Source organism: Paroedura picta, chromosome 6, assembly GCF_049243985.1.
Source record: "Paroedura picta isolate Pp20150507F chromosome 6, Ppicta_v3.0, whole genome shotgun sequence".
Taxonomy (NCBI): domain Eukaryota; kingdom Metazoa; phylum Chordata; class Lepidosauria; order Squamata; family Gekkonidae; genus Paroedura; species Paroedura picta.
In genome coordinates, this window is record NC_135374.1 from 17,881,691 (window position 1) to 17,902,065 (window position 20,375).

The following is a 20,375-nucleotide window of genomic DNA, read 5'->3' on the forward strand; positions in this document are numbered from 1 at the left end:
TGTGTCTGACAGTAGCTTGATTAATGAGTTCACAGCTAGGCTAGCTGGATCTTATCAGACCTCAGATGCTAAGCAGAGTTGGCCCTGGTTAATGTTTGGATGGGACAACACCAAGGAATACCAAGGTCACTACACTGAAGCACACAATGGCGAACCATCTGTGAAGCCTCTTACCCTGAAAACCCCATGGGGTCACCATGAATCAGCTGTGATGATGGGGGGGGCGGGGAATGAGTTCATGGCTGACAAGAACATTGCTGATGAAAACATTAAACATGTGAATTTCAGAGTATTTATTTCTGTAATGCTTGTTGTTGTTGTTAGGTGCGAAGTCGTGTCCGACCCATCGCGACCCCATGGACAATGATCCTCCAGGCCTTCCTGTCCTCTACCATTCCCCGGAGTCCATTTAAGCAAGCACCGACTGCTTCATCTCTCTCTGTCGTCTCCTTCTTCTTTTGCCCTCAGTCACTCCCAGCATTAGGCTCTTCTCCAGGGAGTCCTTCCTTCTCATGAGGTGGCCAAAGTATTTGAGTTTCCTCTTCAGGTTCTGGCCTTCTAAGGAGCAGTCAGGGCTGATCTCCTCTAGGACTGGCCGGTTTGTTCGCCTTGCAGTCCAAGGGACTCTGTAATGCTAAACAACATCATATCACATCACACCACCCTTGGCCTGCTCAGTAATGCAACATTAGCCACTTACTTGTGGAATGAACCCTTTGCCATATCACATCATGTTTGTCATCTCCTGAAACACAGTGGCAGCGTATACTGTAATAACTAGTGAGGTCTGAATCCTCACTTTGCCATGGAAATTCACTGGATGGGCTTGGGGCAGTCGCTGGTGTGGCTCCTCCCCCTATCCTAGGTCTCCATTGAACAACATTTATTTATTTATTTATTTATTAAAACAGGGATATCTCACCTGTCCTTTGGGCTCACGTGTGAAGCTTTCCCCTACCTTAAGTGGCTGTTCAGAGGATGCTTGGATCCACCCTCCTCTCAGCCGAACCTACCTCACAGAGTGGCTGTTGTGAGAATAAAACAGGTGAGGAGACCTGTGTGGTTAGCTGCTTTGGAAGAAAGGACGGGAGATCATAAAGGAAGAGGCAGTAGCAAGCTCCCTCTGCCTGGCACTCTTCTTGAGAGCCTCTTGCTATGGTTGCTGTAAGCAACAACTTGACTGTACTCCACACACCTACACACACACACTGAAGAAAAGAGGTGGTCAAACTGTGGTTCTCCAGATGACCATGGACTACGATTCCCAGGAGCGTCTGCCACCAAGTCCATATATGAAAACAACCCTCACCCATTCAGGAAAACCCTCCAGGGCTGTCAAGAAACCCCAGGGTTTCACCAAACCCTGGCTGAGAAAGCCCAACCTCTATGACCGCTTGGCACAGGGGGTTTGTTCCCCCATCCAGCTAGCCCAGCAGTAACCACACAGGGAAACCAAGGGGACCTCTTTGTCTCTGTGCCCACCTACAGGTGTGTGCGACACATATGCCTGTGGAAACCCAGAATGTACAATGCCCGTGTTGGGTGTGAGCCAGTGGATACACGTGTTACAAAGAGGAGCTGAGGCTCCCTCCTGAATTTCTGTGGGGCTGTGGCCAGCCTAACACCCTATGGGTCCCCCCTCCACACACACACACACACAAAGGGACACCCTTGAGGGATTCCCCTCCTTGGAGGGGGAGAGCAAAACCCCCAGGGCCGTGGGCGTCGGGGTGTGTGTGTGTCTGCGTGCGCGGCGCGCCTGCTGAGGGGGCGCCAGGGCGGGAAGGGAAGGGACGGGAAGGCACGGGGAGGGCGGGCGGAGCAGAGGGAGGGCGGGAGAGCGCATGTCTTCGCCGCCGAGCGCCGCCACTCGCCTCCCCGCTCGCCAGCCACCACCAAACTCTCCACCATCTTTTGCATGTGAAACATTTCGCTGCCGGACAGAAACCTCTGCCAGGGCGATGGAGACTGCGGGAAAAATCCGCCTCAGCAGGATGGCTCGCTGAGGGGAAGGGGAAGGCAGGCAGGCGGGCGGGCCGGCGGGCAGGCAGGCAGGCAGGCGGTCGGGCCGGCGGGCGGGAGAAGAAGAGACCGAGAGAGAGAGAGAGAGAAATAAATAAAAGCGGGAGGGAAGAAGAAGAAGAAGAGGAGGAAGAGGAGGAGGCGGAGGGGGCGCCAGGGAAGGGAGGGGGCGCGCGCCCCAGCCGCTTCTCTTGCCTTCCCGGCCCCATTTTCCATCCCCCCTCCCCCTCCCCCAATTTCGGGTCCGGCCCCCCCCCCCCCCGCGCCCTCCATGCCTCTCAGAGCAACACCTAGGGAGAGCGCGTGAGGCGGCGGGCGGCGGGCGGGCGGCGGCGGCGAGGCGAGGCGGGGAGGCGAAAGCGAGAGAGGAAGATGAGGATTACTGGCGGGCGCCTTCTCCTCTGCTTGTGGTCGGGCTTTTGGGGACTCGCGATGGGCGCTTTTCCCAGCAGCGTGCAAATAGGTAAGCGCTGCAGTGGGGCTGGCTGGCTGGCCGGGCGGGAGGGGAGGGGGCGAAAGAGTGGGGCTGGGCGGGGGCAGGGATTGAGGGAGGGAGGGATTGGGGGAGGTCAACCCGGGACAGCAGGGCTGAGGTTTAGGGAGTCCCTGCTCAATGCCTTTCCTGCCCCCTTCCCTGTCCGTGGGGAGTGGGGAGGGATGGGGGGGGGGGAACCGCTGGTCCGCAGGGCAGGGGGGAGATGGCGGGGCGTTGCGTGTTGTGTCTGGCAGGGTGGCAAACTTGGGTAGCTGCCCTCCCTCTGTCGACGGCATCTCTTCGGGAGGATGCTTCTCTCCCCCCCCCCCCCGGTTTAGCACAGCCTGCACGTTGCAGTAGCCTATTCGCCGTGGGGCTGGGGAGCCTGGAGGGGGTGGGGGGTGGAGAGTCGCTTGTGCTCCTGCTGCTGCTGCTGCTTTATAGCCTCGCCTGTCACTACTTTGAAACTTGGGCATTTCCCCCACGTCTCTCTGTGTGTCTCTCACTCCTCCCCTCCCCTCCCCGCCCCTTGCGGGGAAGACTTGGGGGTCTCTCCCTCTGCCCCCCCCCTTTCCAGGCTCCCCTCCTGCTTCTCCGGCTTGGGATGGGACGCAGCTCTTGAAGGACTTCCAGCCCCCAACCACTGCATCATTTCTCGTGCACTCCTAAAGAGGCTTCTTAATAAGGCTGAGCTCTCCCCCCCCCCCAACTCCACACACACACACACACACAGCCTGTCTGCTTATGGGCTGCAGAGGGACAAAGTTCAATGGTGTACTTGGTCGATTGATTTATTTTCCCCCCTCTCTGCATATAGGTGGATAGATGCAAAGGGGGGGGGGAGTGAAAGGATAGGGATCCTGTGAGCACTAGACCTGATTTGCCTCCCCCCCCCCAGAGAGCGCCCACCACTTAATACAAGGGAGGGCCAGTTTGGCAGTGGTCCTTGTTACCGAGACAGAAGTGAAATGGTTTCAAAGGTCACTCTCCACAGGGCAGATCTAGCAGTGGAAGGGGGGTTGCAGAAAAAAAATAGGACAGCTAGAAAGCCTCACTTTTTGTAGAAGCTGGCCGTCTAAAAGTCTCACAAGCCCCCCTTTCTGTAGGTACACAAATGCATAATTATTAATCAAGAAACCCTAAGAAAGCTGTTTGCACTACTCCAGTGGCTGGGTGCAGGAATAATCAATGGTGAAACTCTTTCTCTTCCGCTGTCTCTTATTTGTTGGTAGGTGGCCTCTTCATCAGAAACACAGATCAGGAATATACTGCTTTTCGGCTAGCAATTTTTCTTCACAATACCAGCCCCAATGCATCTGAAGCACCTTTTAATTTGGTTCCTCACGTAGACAACATCGAAACAGCAAACAGCTTCGCTGTAACAAATGCCTGTAAGTAAGAAACAACGACAACAACAACAAAAAATGTAATTTATCTAAAGTTATGATCAAAACAGTAGTGAGATTAACATGGAAATGTGTCTTTACCTTCCTCTGGTCAATTGCTTTCAACTACTTAAGCCTCCCTGCTTTGGATGGAGCCCTAGTTAGTTTCTTTCCTTGGTGAAATCCCTTCGGCTGTCTTGTAATGACTAAATGGATGTGGCATTTACTTTAGTGTTATTACTGTAGTTTTTTGCTTCCCGGTTTCTATGGAGATGCATTTTGTGGTTGGGAGAAAAAAATATGAATGTCTTGATCAAGTGAGCAACCCTCCCAATGTCTCCTGTTTGCCAACAGGATATGGCATGGCTCCTCTCTGTTTGGAAAGATCCCCTTGTGTTTGCAGTCACAAGTGCTTTCTGATGGCTAGGACAGGAAAAGAGGCTTTGAAAGCAGTGGCGTGCAGGATAATGTATTGGCGTGGCTTGACACTGCAGTTGATCTGGTGATGTCACTTGAGGCTGCCCCGCTCCTATATTCTGGGTTGTAAATGTCTGTTATCATCTCGTAATGCATACATTCCCTGGATATGTCTCCATGCATCCATACATTGGTGCCAAGTCAAGTTAGCATCTGATCTGCTTGATTGCACGTACCACCCCAACTGGAACGGCATACAGACCAGTGTTGTGTGTATACTCTTTTTTTAAAGATGCTCTTTCTCGAAATATGGCCCTGATTTTTTTTTCCATCTGATCGTCCAGTTTTTGCATCATCCCAGCTTGCCAAAATACTAAGCAAACGGCATGTGAACTTGAGGGTAGAAAGGCACGTAATTCTTATATCTGTTTCTGTGAATCCAGCTTCAGCAGTCACAAAAGGCTTCAGGCACTGGAGAGTTCCTATCACAGTGGGATCCCCTTTTCATTTAGATTTGACTGCCATGGGGTTTTTTTGGGGAGGGGGAGAAAACATTATTCCCCCACTCCTGTTTCCCTGTTTAATGAATGTTTTAACTCTAATAAGGAGCTGTAAAGCAGCGCTACTTAAAGGAATCTGAAAGTTTTAAAAAAATGTGTTACAGCAGGGGTACTCAACCTGTAGCCCTCCAGATGTTCATGGACTACAATGCCCATGAGCCACTGCCAGCGTGGGAATTGTAGTCCATGAACTTCTGGAGGACCACAGGTTGACTACCCCTGTGTTACAGAAGTGTGTACTGGTAAAAATAAACTTGTGCTGGATTTCTTTGGTAACCTAGATTTCTCGTACCAATATCTGTTTTACATCTAAGTGTCAACATGCATGGAATTTTCATAGAATTATTTCAAAAAAGGAACCGTCAGGTGGAATTGGAGTGATTCCCTTAAGTTTTATATGACCTCACCACCTTGTTTAACAAGGAAAGCTTTGGGATTCAGAAAGTACGCTTCATTCCCAAAATACTTTAAGCCAATGATGCATCCCACAAAAGTGCCCATTCTTGTATTATATTTTGGTAGCACTGATAGGAAGAGGATTTGGAAGGAGACCGGTCTTCAAAAGTGTCTTTGGTTGGCAAATATTGCAGCTTCCTTGTGGGTTTTTGATCATTAACCATTGATTTCCCAACTGGAGTTAATAGTGCGGCATGCATACAGCTTTTGGGTAACTACTTCCAAATTGTTTGAAAACCTGGTTTTACATCTAGTTTGCCATCATTTAGAAATTATGTTCTACAGCAGAGGATTTCATGTAATACAGCATTTTGACCAGTCATGAGATATTTTTCTAGTAGTATCTTTGGAAGAATGCATATGAAGACAGAACCTAAGCTGTTAAAGATCCTTTCTCTTTTCCATTTCTGACAAAGGGACTCACAAAAGCTTCTACCCTGGGGAATGTTATTGGTCTTTAAGGTGCTGCTGGACTTGAATTTTATTCTGCCACTAAAGAGTAACACAGCTGGCCACCTGAAACTCTCTTTTCGTGTTGGCTTTTAAAAACAGTTCCAATTAATTTTGGTTACACCAGTTTTTAATAATCCATAGCAGACAATGTTGTGGCACATATGTCATCATCTCAAGAGAAAAGATATTTAAATAATGCGTAACTTAACATGTTAATATGTCCAAATATATTTAATTCGTCTTTTTACCCCCAAAGTTGTATACAATGAAAGTTATCCCTTCATTGAAATGCTGGAGATATTTCAATGGCAGGGAGAGGAGGGACTTACTCCTGTTCTAATGGGTTGCATTGAAAGTGATTTGACTTTGCTTGGACCGTGGCGTTTTTTGTATAGTTTCTTGAGTGTATGGGAGAGTGCTGGGGTGATGGTAAAATATTTAGTACTGGAAAATGTAAAAACATGCTCTCTGCTACTGAAGCATAAGTGAACTGACTGCCGAGTGAACATATCCCCTGTCCCTAAAGCTACACATGAGCAGAATCCTGCAAAAATCAATTGTCTGATAGCTGGAGGACATGGGTTTCCATGTGATTGCATTTGCTGGGTTAACAGAGGTTTCCAAAGCACAGATGTGTGAGATGTTCTAACACAATTAAAGATCTCCATGAAAAAAATGCAGAAGCTTATATTGTGACTAGCCAATCTGACATACTTTTAAGGAGCTCTCCAAAACAGGTCTACTCAGAACCAAGTCTCCATTTCATATGTGGCGCTTACTCAAAGTAAAATGATTCCAGGATTTCATCCTCAGAGTGGTTTTAGGGTGATGGAGGAAGGGAAGATTCAGAATGTACTTAGTGTGTATGCGTGACCACAAACAACACGGTGCAAAAGCCTTTCAGCTACTGGACAGAGATAATAAAATCAGAGTCCAGTGGCATCTTTAAGACCAACAAAGATTTATTCAAGGCGTGAGCTTTTGAGTGCAAGCACTCTTCGTCAGACATAGATAAATTCGTCAGAGATAAATATTTGTGTCAGGTTGAGCATAAAGATCTAAGACATGATCAGTTCACTTATTTTTTATATGTCCTTCTACTGCATAGGTTAGTTTTTGAAGCTGCTGTATGTGGACCCTACTAGGATTAGGATTTAATGAACAATATGTGTCTAAAGACAAAGTAGCTTAATCAGGAAGGATATAGTCAAGGGATGCAGTATCAGTGGGATTTTGCTTCTTTTAGTAGGCTGCATTGGCTGCTTCTCTAATGCTGCAATATTTGAATAACAATCCTTGTAGGCCTGAATTTATTATTCTTCAGTTTTATATATTTCTTATAATAGTTTCTATTTGCTTTGTTTTGAATCCTAGGATTTGCTTTCCCCCCCACCCCCCTCATAGGCCAGGCATTCGTAAACAAAAAACAGGTCATTTTAGCATATAGATTCTGTTGTGGTTCAATAAAGTTGACATGATTTATGTTAGTTTGGTTCTCATTTCCTCCTGTTATGTGTTAGGCTTTTATTTTCTCCCCACACACACACACGCACAAACACAAGTGTAATGGTTTTGCTCTTGTACTGAATATTATCTTTCATGAAAAGTATTAAATGGAAAAATGATGGAAGTTTATCTCTAAATACGAATTCTGCATGGTTTTATTTGTTAGAGTGTACTAAAAACCACTCCCAGAACATAAAGCAAGAACTATATGGCATGGTACAAATATTGGCATGCCTGGTGCAGCAATGTTTATTTATAATTAGTGCTTCTAACCAACAGCTGACTTTTAAGTTTTACTGCTTAGATTCTTCTCTTCTTCTTCCCAGAGGACCTTTTTTCTTTTTTCTTTTTCTTTTTTTGCATATGAAGAAACATTTTAAAAGAACAAAACAAAAACAAACCAGGAGATAAGATGTAATGATGATTTTCTGCATATAATTCAAGCTGTGCCTTTTTTGTTGAATGAAGACTTAAGAAAAGCTGGATTACTAATGAGGCCAGTGAGGTGGGACAACAAGTATTTTGACCTCCAAATTTACCTGTTTCTTGTGACCCAGCCCTACCTATTCTGTTGAAGAGGCAGTTTTACAGTTTCCATAGAGGATGGCACAGACTTGCAACTGCCTTATCAATATCCCCGCCCCTTGCCAAATGCTTTTCTTAGAACCTGACAATCTCTGACTTTCCCTGACCTTCACTGTTAGCTATAGATACCAACTGTGCAGAAGTAGCTAGTCATTAGTCACTGTCCTTCATAATCCAGGGTTTTGACATTTACCTTCAAAGTACTGCAGAAGGATCTAGTCTTCAGCACAGTGGAGCTACAGTTTTGGAGCCAAACCAGCTTACTTTGGTGGGCTGGTTCAGTTGAAATGTTTCCTAATCATTATGGTTTGCAGTCAGGAGCAATCTTGTGCTCTTGTAGGTTCCTCCTTTTCCCTCCTCTTCATGGATATCCTCCCTTTTAGATTTAGAGAGATCTGGTGGTTTGAGCTATGTCAGGATTGAAGTTTTCATTAACGATAGCACCAGATCTCACTTTATAAGCCTTTTACTGGCCAGAGTCTTAAGCTGTCATTTGTTTATAACTACCATTAACAAAGGGATGGAGGGTAGCATGGTATATCCCAATCTCGGAAGATTTCAGAAGATAAGCAGTGTCAGCAGGAGTGGTTTAAGTATTAGTGGGGCACATAGCACCAGAGCCAGTTTAAGGATGTGTACAATTCCAGTGGGAGCAGCCAGATGGGGGGACAGAGGGGCTCCCCACAGTGAACATAGGTGCCACTCCCAAGTGTCCTTAAAGAGGGAAAAGGAGGGACAAGAGAGCCTATGGGTCTGACCAATGGGAGGAAGACACCATGCAGGACCCCTGGAAGAACAGGGCCCATACCACATGCTTCATGTGCTACATGGATAAACCAGCCCTGGTTAGAACTTAGATGGGAGACATCCAGGGAAGACTACAGAGGAAGACTACACCTACACCTACAGAGGAAGACTACACCTGAGAGCCAGTTTGGTGTAGCGGTTAGGAGTGCGGACTTCTAATCTGGCATGCCAGGTTCGATTCTGCACTCCCCCACATGCAACCAGCTGGGTGACCTTGGGCTCGCCACGGCACTGATAAAACTGTTCTGACCGAGCAGTGATATCAGGGCTCTCTCAGTCTCACCCACCCCACAGGGTGTCTGTTGTGGGGAGAGGAAAGGGAGGGCGACTGTAAGCCGCTTTGAGCCTCCTTCAGGTAGGGAAAAGCGGCATATAAGAACCAACTCTTCTTCTTCTTCTTCTTCTTCTACTTCTCACTTGCCTTGAAAGGCCCTTGCTGAGGTCACCATAATTTGGCTGCAGCTTATTGGCACTTTACACACACATGCACATCATTAATAAAAATTTAGGCATAGAGGTAGTGCAAACCCATGTTGTTTCCCCCTCCCCCAGTTTAAAGAGAACAGGGGTATTCTACACAAGAGGAGGGATGGGAAGGAGTGAGAAAGCCAACAGGACATTGCTGATCATCATATTTGGTTTGGTGATGATGCACTATTACAACTGAACTGGACATTGACTCAAGAAAGAGGAATGGCCCGCTAGACTGGTAAACGGGTTCCAGAATAGGATCACATGACACAACGCTCTCCTTGCATTGCTGGACTGATGGCACTGTTACAAAGTTTAAGATCATTCTGTACATCAGCACCTCTTCAGACTTGGTTGGGGTTTTGGATTTGGATGTGCAACCAAAAAAATGTAATGTGTGAAAGGTTGGTTGAAAATGTGTCAGTCATAGTAGAACATTTTTGCTGATGTTCATTACCAAGGCTATTACCAGAGTGTTGTTGCATAGACCGTTTATGCACTGGGAACTTCACTGTCCTGGCTCCCGTTCAGGAGCACAAATCGGGGGCAGATGAGGTGCACCAGGCCAAATGCTCCCCCCCTGTGGGTGCAGGAAAAGGAGGGGCAACCTACCACATCTAAAACTCCAGCCTGCAGCCTGGCATGAAACCTCCAGTGCATAAATGGTCATATAGAGTAAATGACCCCTACCAGCTTGTTTCAATTTAAATGGTTTGTGAATCTGGCCTGTGGATGAAGCTGTGTTGCTTTGGTTATCCAGACAGTGCTTTAAGCTTTTGGCAAACAGCAGTTTTCCAAATTTTTAAATGGTGGGATTGGACTCCTTATTACCCACCCTGCTCAGCCAAATTCAAAGCCTTCATCTGACTCAAATGGAAGAAGAGCTACAGGTTAAAGGCTCTTTAGATTGGATGAAGTATTCAGAGTTTTCTAAATAGAGTGGTTGAATACGAATTATTATCAGTAGCATTCCAGACTTCAACGATTATATGTCAAAAGCTTCTAAGTTTGTATCTACTGGATCTAGAAGCGGAACATTTTCAAATCTGATGGCACCGTTGTAGGGAAATGTACATCCTTCTAAGTCCATTGACTTCAATGGATTTAGAAGTGTATAACTCTGTTTAGGACTGTACCTTCAGACTCCTTAATCTAGAGCTATCACAACTGAATTCAGTGAAGCTTCTGAGAAAGCATCGAAGATCTGAGTGTAGAACACGTTCTACTGAAATAGCTAGCTCATCTTTTTGTTTAAAGAACTTCTCTTTTTAAATGGCATCTCACTGATTCTAATGCAAGGCAAAGTAGGTTGCCAGCAGCAAATATGAAATCCAAATGAGTTACAACACAAGCAGATGAACATATTTTAAACTGCAATTCCTTTTAGGCAACCTTGCTGGGTAACTTGTGTTGTCTTGCCAAGACATTGGATAAAAGAGTGTTTTTAAAACCCCGCTGATCAGACCAGACAGCCAAACTAATGGATGCTATTATGCCAGCAATTATTGCTTTTGAAGACATTTTGGGAATAGCAGATCTGTGAGTGGTGAGATCTGTTCTCAAGCACCAAAAACTACAGTTCCCAAAATTCTTTGGACAATGCCATGCTAATTAAACTGATATAAAGTCCAAATAAGTTTGTAGCGTATATGTTTTCAAAGTGCACTGAAGGTTAATGAATCACTTGGTATAGTGGTTAGGAGTGCAGACTTCTAATCTGGCGGGCCAGGTTTGATTCCGCACTCCCCCACATGAAGCCAGCTGGGTGGCCAGCTTTGGGACTCCTTCTGGTAAAGAAAAGCAGCATATAAGGACCAACTCTTGTTCTTTGAGCTCGCCACAGTACTGATAAAGCTGTTCTGATCAAGCAGTAATATCAGGACTCTCTCAGCCTCACCTACCTCACAGGCTCATATGGCCACACCTCCTATGCATGACTACGTATGGGTCTTACCCCTCTGTGTTCATTTGCTGGCTTTTTCAGGGATGGAGATTCCTCCCTTGGTGCATGTGCATTGAGCGTGTAAAGTGTACAAAAATCTCTCTTCTGGTATAGATGGGGCTTGGGAGGGTTGTGTTTTGGTTTCCATGGCTACTCCAGCTTGGTGTAGTAGAGAGCCAGCTTGGTGTAGTGGCTAGGAGTGTGGACTTCTAATCTGGCGAGCCGGGTTTGATTCCTCACTCCTCCCCCACATTTAGCCACCTGGGTGACCATGGGCTTCCCACAGCACTGATAAAGCTGTTCTGACCGAGCTGTAATATCAGGGCTCTTTCAGCCTCACCCACCTCACAGGGTGTCTGTTGTGGGGAGAGGAAAGGGAAGCTGCTTTGAGACTCCTTCTGGCAGAGAAAAGCGGCATATAGGAAGAAGAAGAGTTGGTTTTCATAGGCTGCTTTTCTCTACCTGAAGGAGGCTCAAAGCAGCTTACAGTCGCCTTCCCTTTCCTCTCCCCACAACAGACACCCTGTGGGGTGAGTGAGGCTGAGAGAGCCCTGATATCACTGCTCGGTCAGAACAGTTTTATCAGTGCCATGGCGAGCCCAAGGTCACCCAGTTGGCTGCATGTGGGAGAGCGCAGAATGGAACCTGGCATGCCAGATTAGACATCCGCACTCCTAACCACTACACCAAACTGGCTCTCAACTCTTCTTCCTCTTCAGTAATATCAGGGCTCTCTTAGCCTCACCTACCTCACAGGGTGCCTGTTGTGGGGAGAGGAAAGGGAAGGAGAATGTAAGCCACTTTGAGACTCCTTCGGGTAGAGAAAAGCGGCATATAAGAACCAACTCTTCTTCCTCTCCTTCTCGCTGCCGAAATACATAAGAATCTATGCCATGATTATTGTGTTGTGCAACAGCAGATGGTGCTATGGCTGTGTGATTCTTTATTATAACCAATGGAACAGTATTAACAACCCTACCATGGGTGGTGCTTGGGTAGATTTGGTCTATGATGTATCCAAACCAGGCTTATGCTATTTTGTGAGGCTGTGAAGAATTCTGCCAAGATGACAATAAGGGATTGCAGAAATATCTCCCAGGGATACGACAGGATACACGAGTGGGTTAGGTAACCGGTGGCTTCCCTTCAAACTCTGTGTCTTTGTGGTTGCAAAGAAATCTTGGCCTCCTGCCATACTACAGTTCCCAGACCTCCTTAGAGGAGACCATTACTAGGATAGGATAAGATCCCATGCCAAAAATAAAAGACACGAGGAAAATCTTAGATTATTATTAAAAAATGCTTCAGGAAGCCTGTACATAATATTAGCTGTCCTTTGGGCAACTATATGCATGTTTCACTGCTCTTTTGCTAAATCTGCTTTGCCGAAGTCACTGTGGAATAATTGTAATGTTGGAACTTGATGATGTTTTTGCTAACAGAAAGGAGGGTTGATAGTCCCCAATTCCCTGCTAGTGCTACAGACCTCCTGTTCATCTCTTATACTGTTCCTGGGGCTTCTCTGTCCCCCATGAGCAGCATTTTGGGGGAGATGAGTGGATTGCAGGAAGAGGAAGTGTCCTTCTGCTAACAGAAGAGCTTTCTTTTAACCAAGATTATCATGTGGATTCAGTCCATTGATTTTAATGGGGCCATTCCTAAAATTACTGTGTTGTGGGTTTTGAGAGGGCTATGTAGATTTCTTTCTTTGAGGTCTTTCAATGGAATTTAAGCCACGGACCTTTTCTTGGCCAGAGAGAGAAATGGGGCTTCATTTTGTATCTTTTCTAGTTTTTTTTTGGAATTGTAAGCTGATTTGATCTACAAGGGAGACTACCGAGGGAACTCTCAGAGAAAGTTTCAGCAACGCAAACTAAAAATGGTGTACTGAGAGTAAAGTTAGGGGTGGTAAGTGGGGATGACACAGAAATCTAATGGCCATGTCTATAACTTCCAGGTGAGGCTGGAGAACACCCATGGTTATAACCAATCTCCAGGTGATGGCTCCTTTGGAGGGCGTCTCTGTCATTGTACCCCACCGAGCTCTCCTCCCTCCTCAGAATTCACCCTCCCAAGACTTGCCCCCATATCTCCAGGAATTTCCCAGTCTGGAGCTGGTGACTCTAGGAGGAATGGATCTTTGTAGCTGGGAGATGCGTTGTGATTCCTGAAGAGCTGCTGCTGTGGGAACGCTACTGTGGAGGGGGGATCAGCTGGGAAACTGGGAGAATTATGAGAAGGAGGGAGCGATGGGTAGAAGGCACAAAGAGAAAGTGCTGGCCATGGAGGAGGGGAATCAGAAAAGAGGTGGCAAGAGGGAGAAGCAGGAGCGAAGGGGAGGAAGCAAAGGGAAAGGGAATTGATACCCACTCCTGCAAGTTTCTTGCGGGCGTCCACTTGATTTATCTGTTTGTTTTTTTAAATATGGGAGACCATTGGGGTGGGAGTCATTTTGAGGATGCTCACCCCCAGCAGACCTCCTTACATTTCTCTCTAGGTGGCACATAGAGTTCCCATTACTCTTAATGCAAGTTAAGTGTTTCTGCAATGAGTTATAGCCCAGAGGATTAGCTATTAAAATGTTGGTTTATTAGGCAGTGCATTAAGAAGTTGTGCTGCCTTCCCCACCAAGACCTTTGCTGCGAAAGTATTGTCTGAGGACTGTTAGGATTTATTGATGTAGTAAGCAAGTGGTTTGTATCTAGTTCAATACGCTCTGCTGGGACCCTTTTCCTGCCAAACAAAATGTTTCCTGCAATTAATTAAAATTAAGAAAGTTAAACTCGCATCTACCCTTGATTACAGAACAAAAACCTGATCAGGTGATCTGTGTCTGTTAATTGCTGGAATGTATACGCAAGCTCCTCTTCCCGTCCCTCCCTGCGCACGCACACTAAGCACCTTTAAAATGCACAAATAGAAAAGCAAACAAGATCCATATTCAAGAGATTTGATGGTTTCCATTGGGGAAGGGGGGAAAAAAACCAAGTAGAAGTATTTGAAATCACATGTGCTAGAACTAGGTGTTCATTTAGCCTTCTAGCCCAGAGAGTGCCATCTGTAACAACCTTTTAATATCAGAAGGTGGCAAAGATTTAACCTGTCAGCTGGTGAGGATACTGCAGTGCCACTAGAATATTTAAGGGCTGTTTGGTGGAAATGTCAGTGATGCTCAGCATGTTATATATGTTGGAATTGGTCCATTGCTCATTGTTATAAGATGGCAGCATCAAGCGGCCAGTGGGAATTGAAACTCACCGGGAAGACGGTATAAAAATCAAATAAATAAAATAAATAAGCCAAGTTCGCTCAAATTCAGTAGGGTTTTTCTCATTGCTGCTCACAACATTCAATATCATAGCACTCCAAAACAATAAGAATAAAGGCATCGGTTCAATTCAGCATTGTTAGAAGGACTGTGGCTATCTGTACGTTCTGTTATTTCTGCCAGTTTGTGTTTTCATCAGTTTGTGATCCCAATTCTGCTTAGCTATATATCCTGGATATTTCAAATAATATATTTTAGTCCTCGAGGCATGTAGACATGGTACTGTTCATAACATAAGAACATAAGAGGAGCCCTGCTAGATCAGACTAGTGGTCCATTTAGACCAGTGTCCAGTTTTGCTCCAGTTTCACATAAAACTGGCATTGTGTGAGTGCAAGCACCGAGTCATGTCTGACCCTTGGGGTGACACCCTCTAGCGTTTTCATGGCAGACTCAATACGGGGTGGTTTGCCAGTGCCTTCCCCAGTCATTACCGTTTACCCCCCAGCAGCAAGCTGGGTGCTCATTTTACTGACCTCGGAAGGATGGAAGGCTGAGTCAACCTTGAGCTGGCTGCTGGGATCGAACTCCTAGACTCATGGTCAGAGCTTCAGACAGCCTGTCAGCTAGCTGCCTTACCACCCTGTGCCACAAGAGGCTCTAATAGAGGAATGTTGTCTCTAAAGATGGAAGATCTGCTCTTAGCTAACTTGCATAGTAATCACTGACAGATGAAAGTGTTCATGAATTCCAGTAAAGGTTTTGAAAAGCCATGTAAGCTAATTGCCATCACCTCATCCTGTGTTAATGAATTTTGTAAGTTAATTATTAGTTGGTTGAATAATTACTTTCTTTTCTCTCTGTTGCCAATCATAGACTGACCCTGACTGTTCAAATAGAAAGAGAATATAAAGGTTCTCTCTCATATTTACATGTTTCATGATTTTATGAGCAACTATCAGGTTCCAACTTAGTCACCTTTTCTCTTGAGTTAAAAACCCCTACCTGTACTGCTTAGCCTTATGATGATATAGGTGAAGTTAGGAGTTTTTTTGTAACACATCTCAATAAGCTACCTTTGCACAATCTAACTACGCAGTTCCAAAGGGATGTAAGTCTTTATAAGAAAGGGCATCATTTCCTGCCAATTCATAGAATTGGAAGGGACCTCCTGGGTCATCTAGTCCAACCCCCCGCACTATGCAGAACACTCACAACCCTATCACTCATCCACTCTAACCTGCCACCCCCTTGAACCTTCACAGAATCAGCCTCTCCGTCAGATGGCTATCCAGCCTTTGCTTAAAAATCTCCAAAGATGGAGAACCCACCACCTCCCGAGGAAGCCTGTTCCACTGAGAAACCGCTCTGTCAGGAACTTCTTCCTAACCATTACTAACCATTACACCAAACTGGTGTTAGAGATGCGACGCTTGCCACCTTTTGGGAATTCAGTCCCCTGCCACCCCAAACATTTATTCTGCCTTCTCACCAGTTGACCGATTTATATCCAGCTGGGTATGTTCAGAAATCAAGTGTACACTCATTCTTTGGTGTCGTTGTTTTTAAACAAAGCAAATTATGCCAGCAGCAAGTGAGGTGGATGTCAGTGAAGGGGGTAGTCTTCCCTACTTGCTTGTGCATTGTAGTAGTTCAGAGGATTGAAAAGCAGCTGTATCTTAGCAGGCTCAGGGAGACTGAGTGGAGGCTCAAGCCAGGATAGTGTGGTCTGCTCTGCAGGGTCATCTTCCCATTCCTTTCTCCCCTCAACCTGTTTATATGAGAAGTGCAGTGAAAAATGCTTTATTGTCAAATATTGGCTAAGTGGTTTGCCCACGTCTTGACCTAAAGAAACTATCAATTGGGGAAAAGGTAACTTCCAACAAGCCCTCACCTGGATAGTCCATACAGAAGCTAAGCAGGGTATCTGCACGGAAGACCTCTAAGGCAGGGGTAGTCAACCTGTGGTCCTCCAGATGTCCATGGTCTACAATTCCCATGACCCCCTGCCAGCTTTTGCTAGCCAGGGGTTCATGGGAATTGTAGTCCATGCACATCTGGAGGACCACAGGTTGACTACCCCTGCTCTAAGGAATACCAGGGTCAGGATCCGGACCCAGGCAATGGCAAACCAGTTTTAAACGTCTCTTGCCTGGATAACCCTATGGGGTCGCCATAAGCCACTTGTAACTTGACAGCAAAAACAACAATAACAACACAATATCCAGCAAAGAGCACAACACTTTTCTCAGGAAGTTTATTACATGGAAAATTCACTGTTTACTGGGAGTGGGGCGTGTATCAGTTGAATTGGCAGTGGGTTATTGAAAGTCACTGATACCTTTTAGTAAGAAAAATACTGTTGCCAAGATGCCTGTCAAAGGGAGCTCTGTCTCTGTCTGTCTGTCTGTCGGTCTGTCTGTGTGTGTGTGTGTGTGTGTGTATGTACGCATGTGTTTTTATACTTCTTATTCCTTCAGCTAATTCAAAAGGCCCCACACTAAATCTAGCTCCTGGGGACAGCATGTAGATTTATGATGATCCCTGAAGGACTCCAAGCTTCACTTACTCATAGAGCTAGTTTTTAAAATTTATAGCAGGAGGAATAATTCTGTAATAACTTGCTTTATTTCCTCCCCCCAACCTGTAATACAATGTGTGATAGAGAGGGGGGGGGGATCCTTATTAGAGAGAATGTAGGTTGCAGCCTACTGTTGCTTTCACTGCTTTTCATCTCCAGATTTATACGTGTATACTTGAGAGGAAAATAAAATGTCTTAGCATTGCAAGGTGGCTCGAACAGATTGAGATTTAACATGAGTTTAAACAGCGAGTCTCTGTGTTTACATGTTTACGCAGTCCTAAATTTAACTTTATCTTTCAGCTGTCTCTGTGTCACACCGCACAGAGAAGAAGCCCCCCCCCACACACACACCTTTTAACAGTCATGAAAAATGCTCCAGTGGTGGAAATTACAAATGTCAGCCAATCAAGATGGAGGGTGGGCTCTTCCAACTCTAGCTCCCAAGTTTTGGCTGGTTTGTTTTGAATTAATATCAGAGCTTCTCCTGTTCTTACCATTCATAGAATCATAGAATCATAGAGTTGGAAGGGGCCATACAGGCCATCTAGTCCAACCCCCTGCTCAACGCAGGATCAGCCCAAAGCATCCTAAAGCATCCAAGAAAAGTGTGTATCCAACCTTTGCTTGAAGACTGCCAGTCTTTGCTTGAAGACTGCATTCATTTATGCAGCTCTCTCTCATTCCTGTTCTTTCTCCCACTTTGTTTTCCCCTCCCTTTTTAAAAATCTGTGGGACCACCTACCCTCCTATGCCCCCTGCAGGGCTCTTCCCTCTGTGGGTGAAAATTTGTTGGTGGCCCTCGAGAGGCATGCCTGGCCTCAGCCCGGACTAGGGCCTTTTTGGTCCTGGCCCCCAACTGGTGTAATGAGCTCCCAGGTGAGCTGAGGGCCCTGTCCAAGCTTTCTCAGTTCCTGCAAGATGGAGCTCTTCCTCCAGAGCCTGCAAGATGGAGCTCTTCCTCCAGGCCTTTGGCCAGGGTAACTAGAGCTAGGGCTCCCACTGGATTGGCTCCCTGATTACCATCTGTTACCATATAGCTCCTGAGGCAGGAGTTTGGGAAGTTATGGAGTGGGGGAGGGTGGTTTCTTTCATCACCAGGATGGGATAGATTATTTTACTGGGGTTTTATTGTGGGGTTTTAAATGTGTAACCCACCACAAGCCAGCTTGTCTGGGCTAATAATAATAATAATAATAATAATAATAATAATAATAATAATAATAATAATAATAATAACAACAACAACAACAACAACAACAACAACATTTTACCTTCTTATTTGTCTTTTGCCAAATCTTCTTCTGTCCATCTTTCAAATCATTCAGCCACCTGCAAACACTCTTTGAGGGAACCACTCTGCAGAATATTCTAGTCCAGGGCCCTTAAAACAGAGATTAGGCATACTGGTCACACTCAGATCTCTGGGACTCAAGCACTTTAACAGAGCCAAGTTGCAGCCTTGATCTCTGATGCTTCCTAATCGACTATTCTTTGTGATGGGCCACTAGATACTGAGATTATCACTACTACATATTTATCATGGTAAGTGCGGCCTTTGTGGCGGGATTCATTCAGCATTCTGGTTCCTTTTATGTGGAGAAAAATATATGTCAGCATAGATCTCTTGACCGAAGTTGACAATGCTTGTCTGAAAAAATAAAACGATTCTGCTTCCTTTTAATAGCTACAGATTGTGGAGGGTGCTGCTTCGTCATTCACAGTGCTTCACTAAAGAGGGGGAAAAGCCATTTCAAAGCCTGCCATAACTCTATAAACAACAAAAGATAACTCTTTAAGTGCAAATGATTTTCATACATACATATGTGAAAAGGATAAACTGGAATGTGGCAAAGAGAGTGGCAAAGAAAATTGGATTCTTGCTGGAAATTTTGGGCTCGTGTTGTAATAACCTGACCGTCTGCTCACCCGTTTTTGTTGCCCACAAGTCTTAGAAAGAAGTGTGTATGTTTGTGTGTGTGTGTGTGTGTGAGAGAGAGAGGTGGCTTTCTTTCCTTGTTCTCCCTGTTTTGTTTGGGTACCACCACTCAAAGTCTGCTCTATCTTTCACTATCCACGATTTGAGATGCTGATCGGGGCTATGCGTGTGCATGCTAGCTGCTCTTTTCTCAGGCTAATGGTTTGTAGCCCAGCCAGGAGCGTTTGTCCTTTGTGTGGGCTAGCAGCCAGGTGCCTCATGTGAGATCTTTGACCACATTCTGAACTCTTTAAAAGGGAAATGATCTTTATTTACTAAAATACACCCTCAATTCATTAAACCACAAGAGCTCAGGAAACACTACATCAAAATATTACAGTTGTTACAAGTCTAGAAAAATAAACATGAGACTAATTGTACAGTGATTGGTATTATCTGGGCATTCCCACCCATGGAATGCAAATAACTAAACTGGAACTTTTTAATAGAGGTTGGTCAAGACAGACTCCATTTCTACCCCATTCCTTGCTTCTTGGCTTGCATACTTTCTCACTTTGGGACAGACCATCCTAGCTGGAAGGATTTAACCTAGACCTATCCTGAAACTGGGTTTAAGTCCCCATGTGCGCTGGCTTGTACCTTTCTCAGTCAAATCAAGGCAACCTCTCCTCAAACCTCTTATGACCTACTCAGGAGATCAAGATAGCTATCTGTCTTGTCTCTTCCTGGCAGATCATTGGCATCCTGCCTATTTGTCTCCATAAAGCCATAAACTCATCACCTTTCAGCCAGAAGTCTGAGGAATTTATTGGACTGTTCCCAAGAAATAATGTTTTCATGGAGATCATCGCCTCCCTGACTGTTAATCAAGATTTCCTGAATGCCTCGATCATCACAAGTGTCAGGTGTGTGGTTTGGAAGATTGTAATGCATAAGCCCCACTGATGAATTACAGGTGTTTTAGAATTAGATTCAATGTCCACAGGTTGTAGCTGTCCAATGTGGATTTATGATATACTTATTTGATTTCTATACTGCCCTTCCTTCAGGGTGGTTTACAAGAATAAAATACCACAATAAGACACAATTCAAAGCCAATTTAAAAGTCTTAATATAGAAAAGAACCTAGAATGACCAGGAAAGGTCCCCTTCCCCTTGCCTAAAAATCCTCTGCCTAATCCAGGGGGTTCCAAATACAATGACTCCTCAATGGTTTCAAAATGGCAGCTGGGGAAAGACCTCCCACTTTGTGCCTGCCATTCCAGCTCCAAGCAAAGAGGAAAGAATAAGGGGTTTTAATTTTTTTTTAATCTACCCTTATTTGTGCAGGTTGACCCAGGGAACGGCCTCAGCCATTTAAACCTTTGCCGCCCAAGGCTTCTCTCACTTCCGGGCTGTATGGTAGGGAGATGTGGCCAGCTGACAAACTTCCTGGTACCTTGAAGCCTGAAAATATTCCAGTGGTACCTCCATGGGCAAATGAGAACAAGATGCAATTTAATAAAGAT

The 20,375-nt window shown here is 45.4% G+C and overlaps 1 protein-coding gene across 8 annotated transcripts in view; it reads left to right on the forward strand.

Moving 5' to 3' along the window:
• Positions 1 to 1,842: 1,842 nt before the first annotated feature.
• Positions 1,843 to 20,375, forward strand: part of GRIA4 (glutamate ionotropic receptor AMPA type subunit 4) — a 267,054-nt gene continuing 248,521 nt past the window's right edge. For 7 of the 8 annotated variants that reach the window (XR_013231722.1, XM_077341547.1, XM_077341546.1 and 4 more), the window contains exons 1-2: positions 1,843 to 2,485; positions 3,730 to 3,888. Coding sequence is in view for 7 of the 8 variants with exons in the window: in XM_077341547.1 (XP_077197662.1) it covers positions 2,395 to 2,485; positions 3,730 to 3,888 (250 nt within the window). In the remaining variant the exon portion in view is untranslated. The remainder of the gene's footprint in view (positions 2,486 to 3,729; positions 3,889 to 20,375) is intronic. The other variant, XM_077341553.1, reaches the window with a different exon arrangement.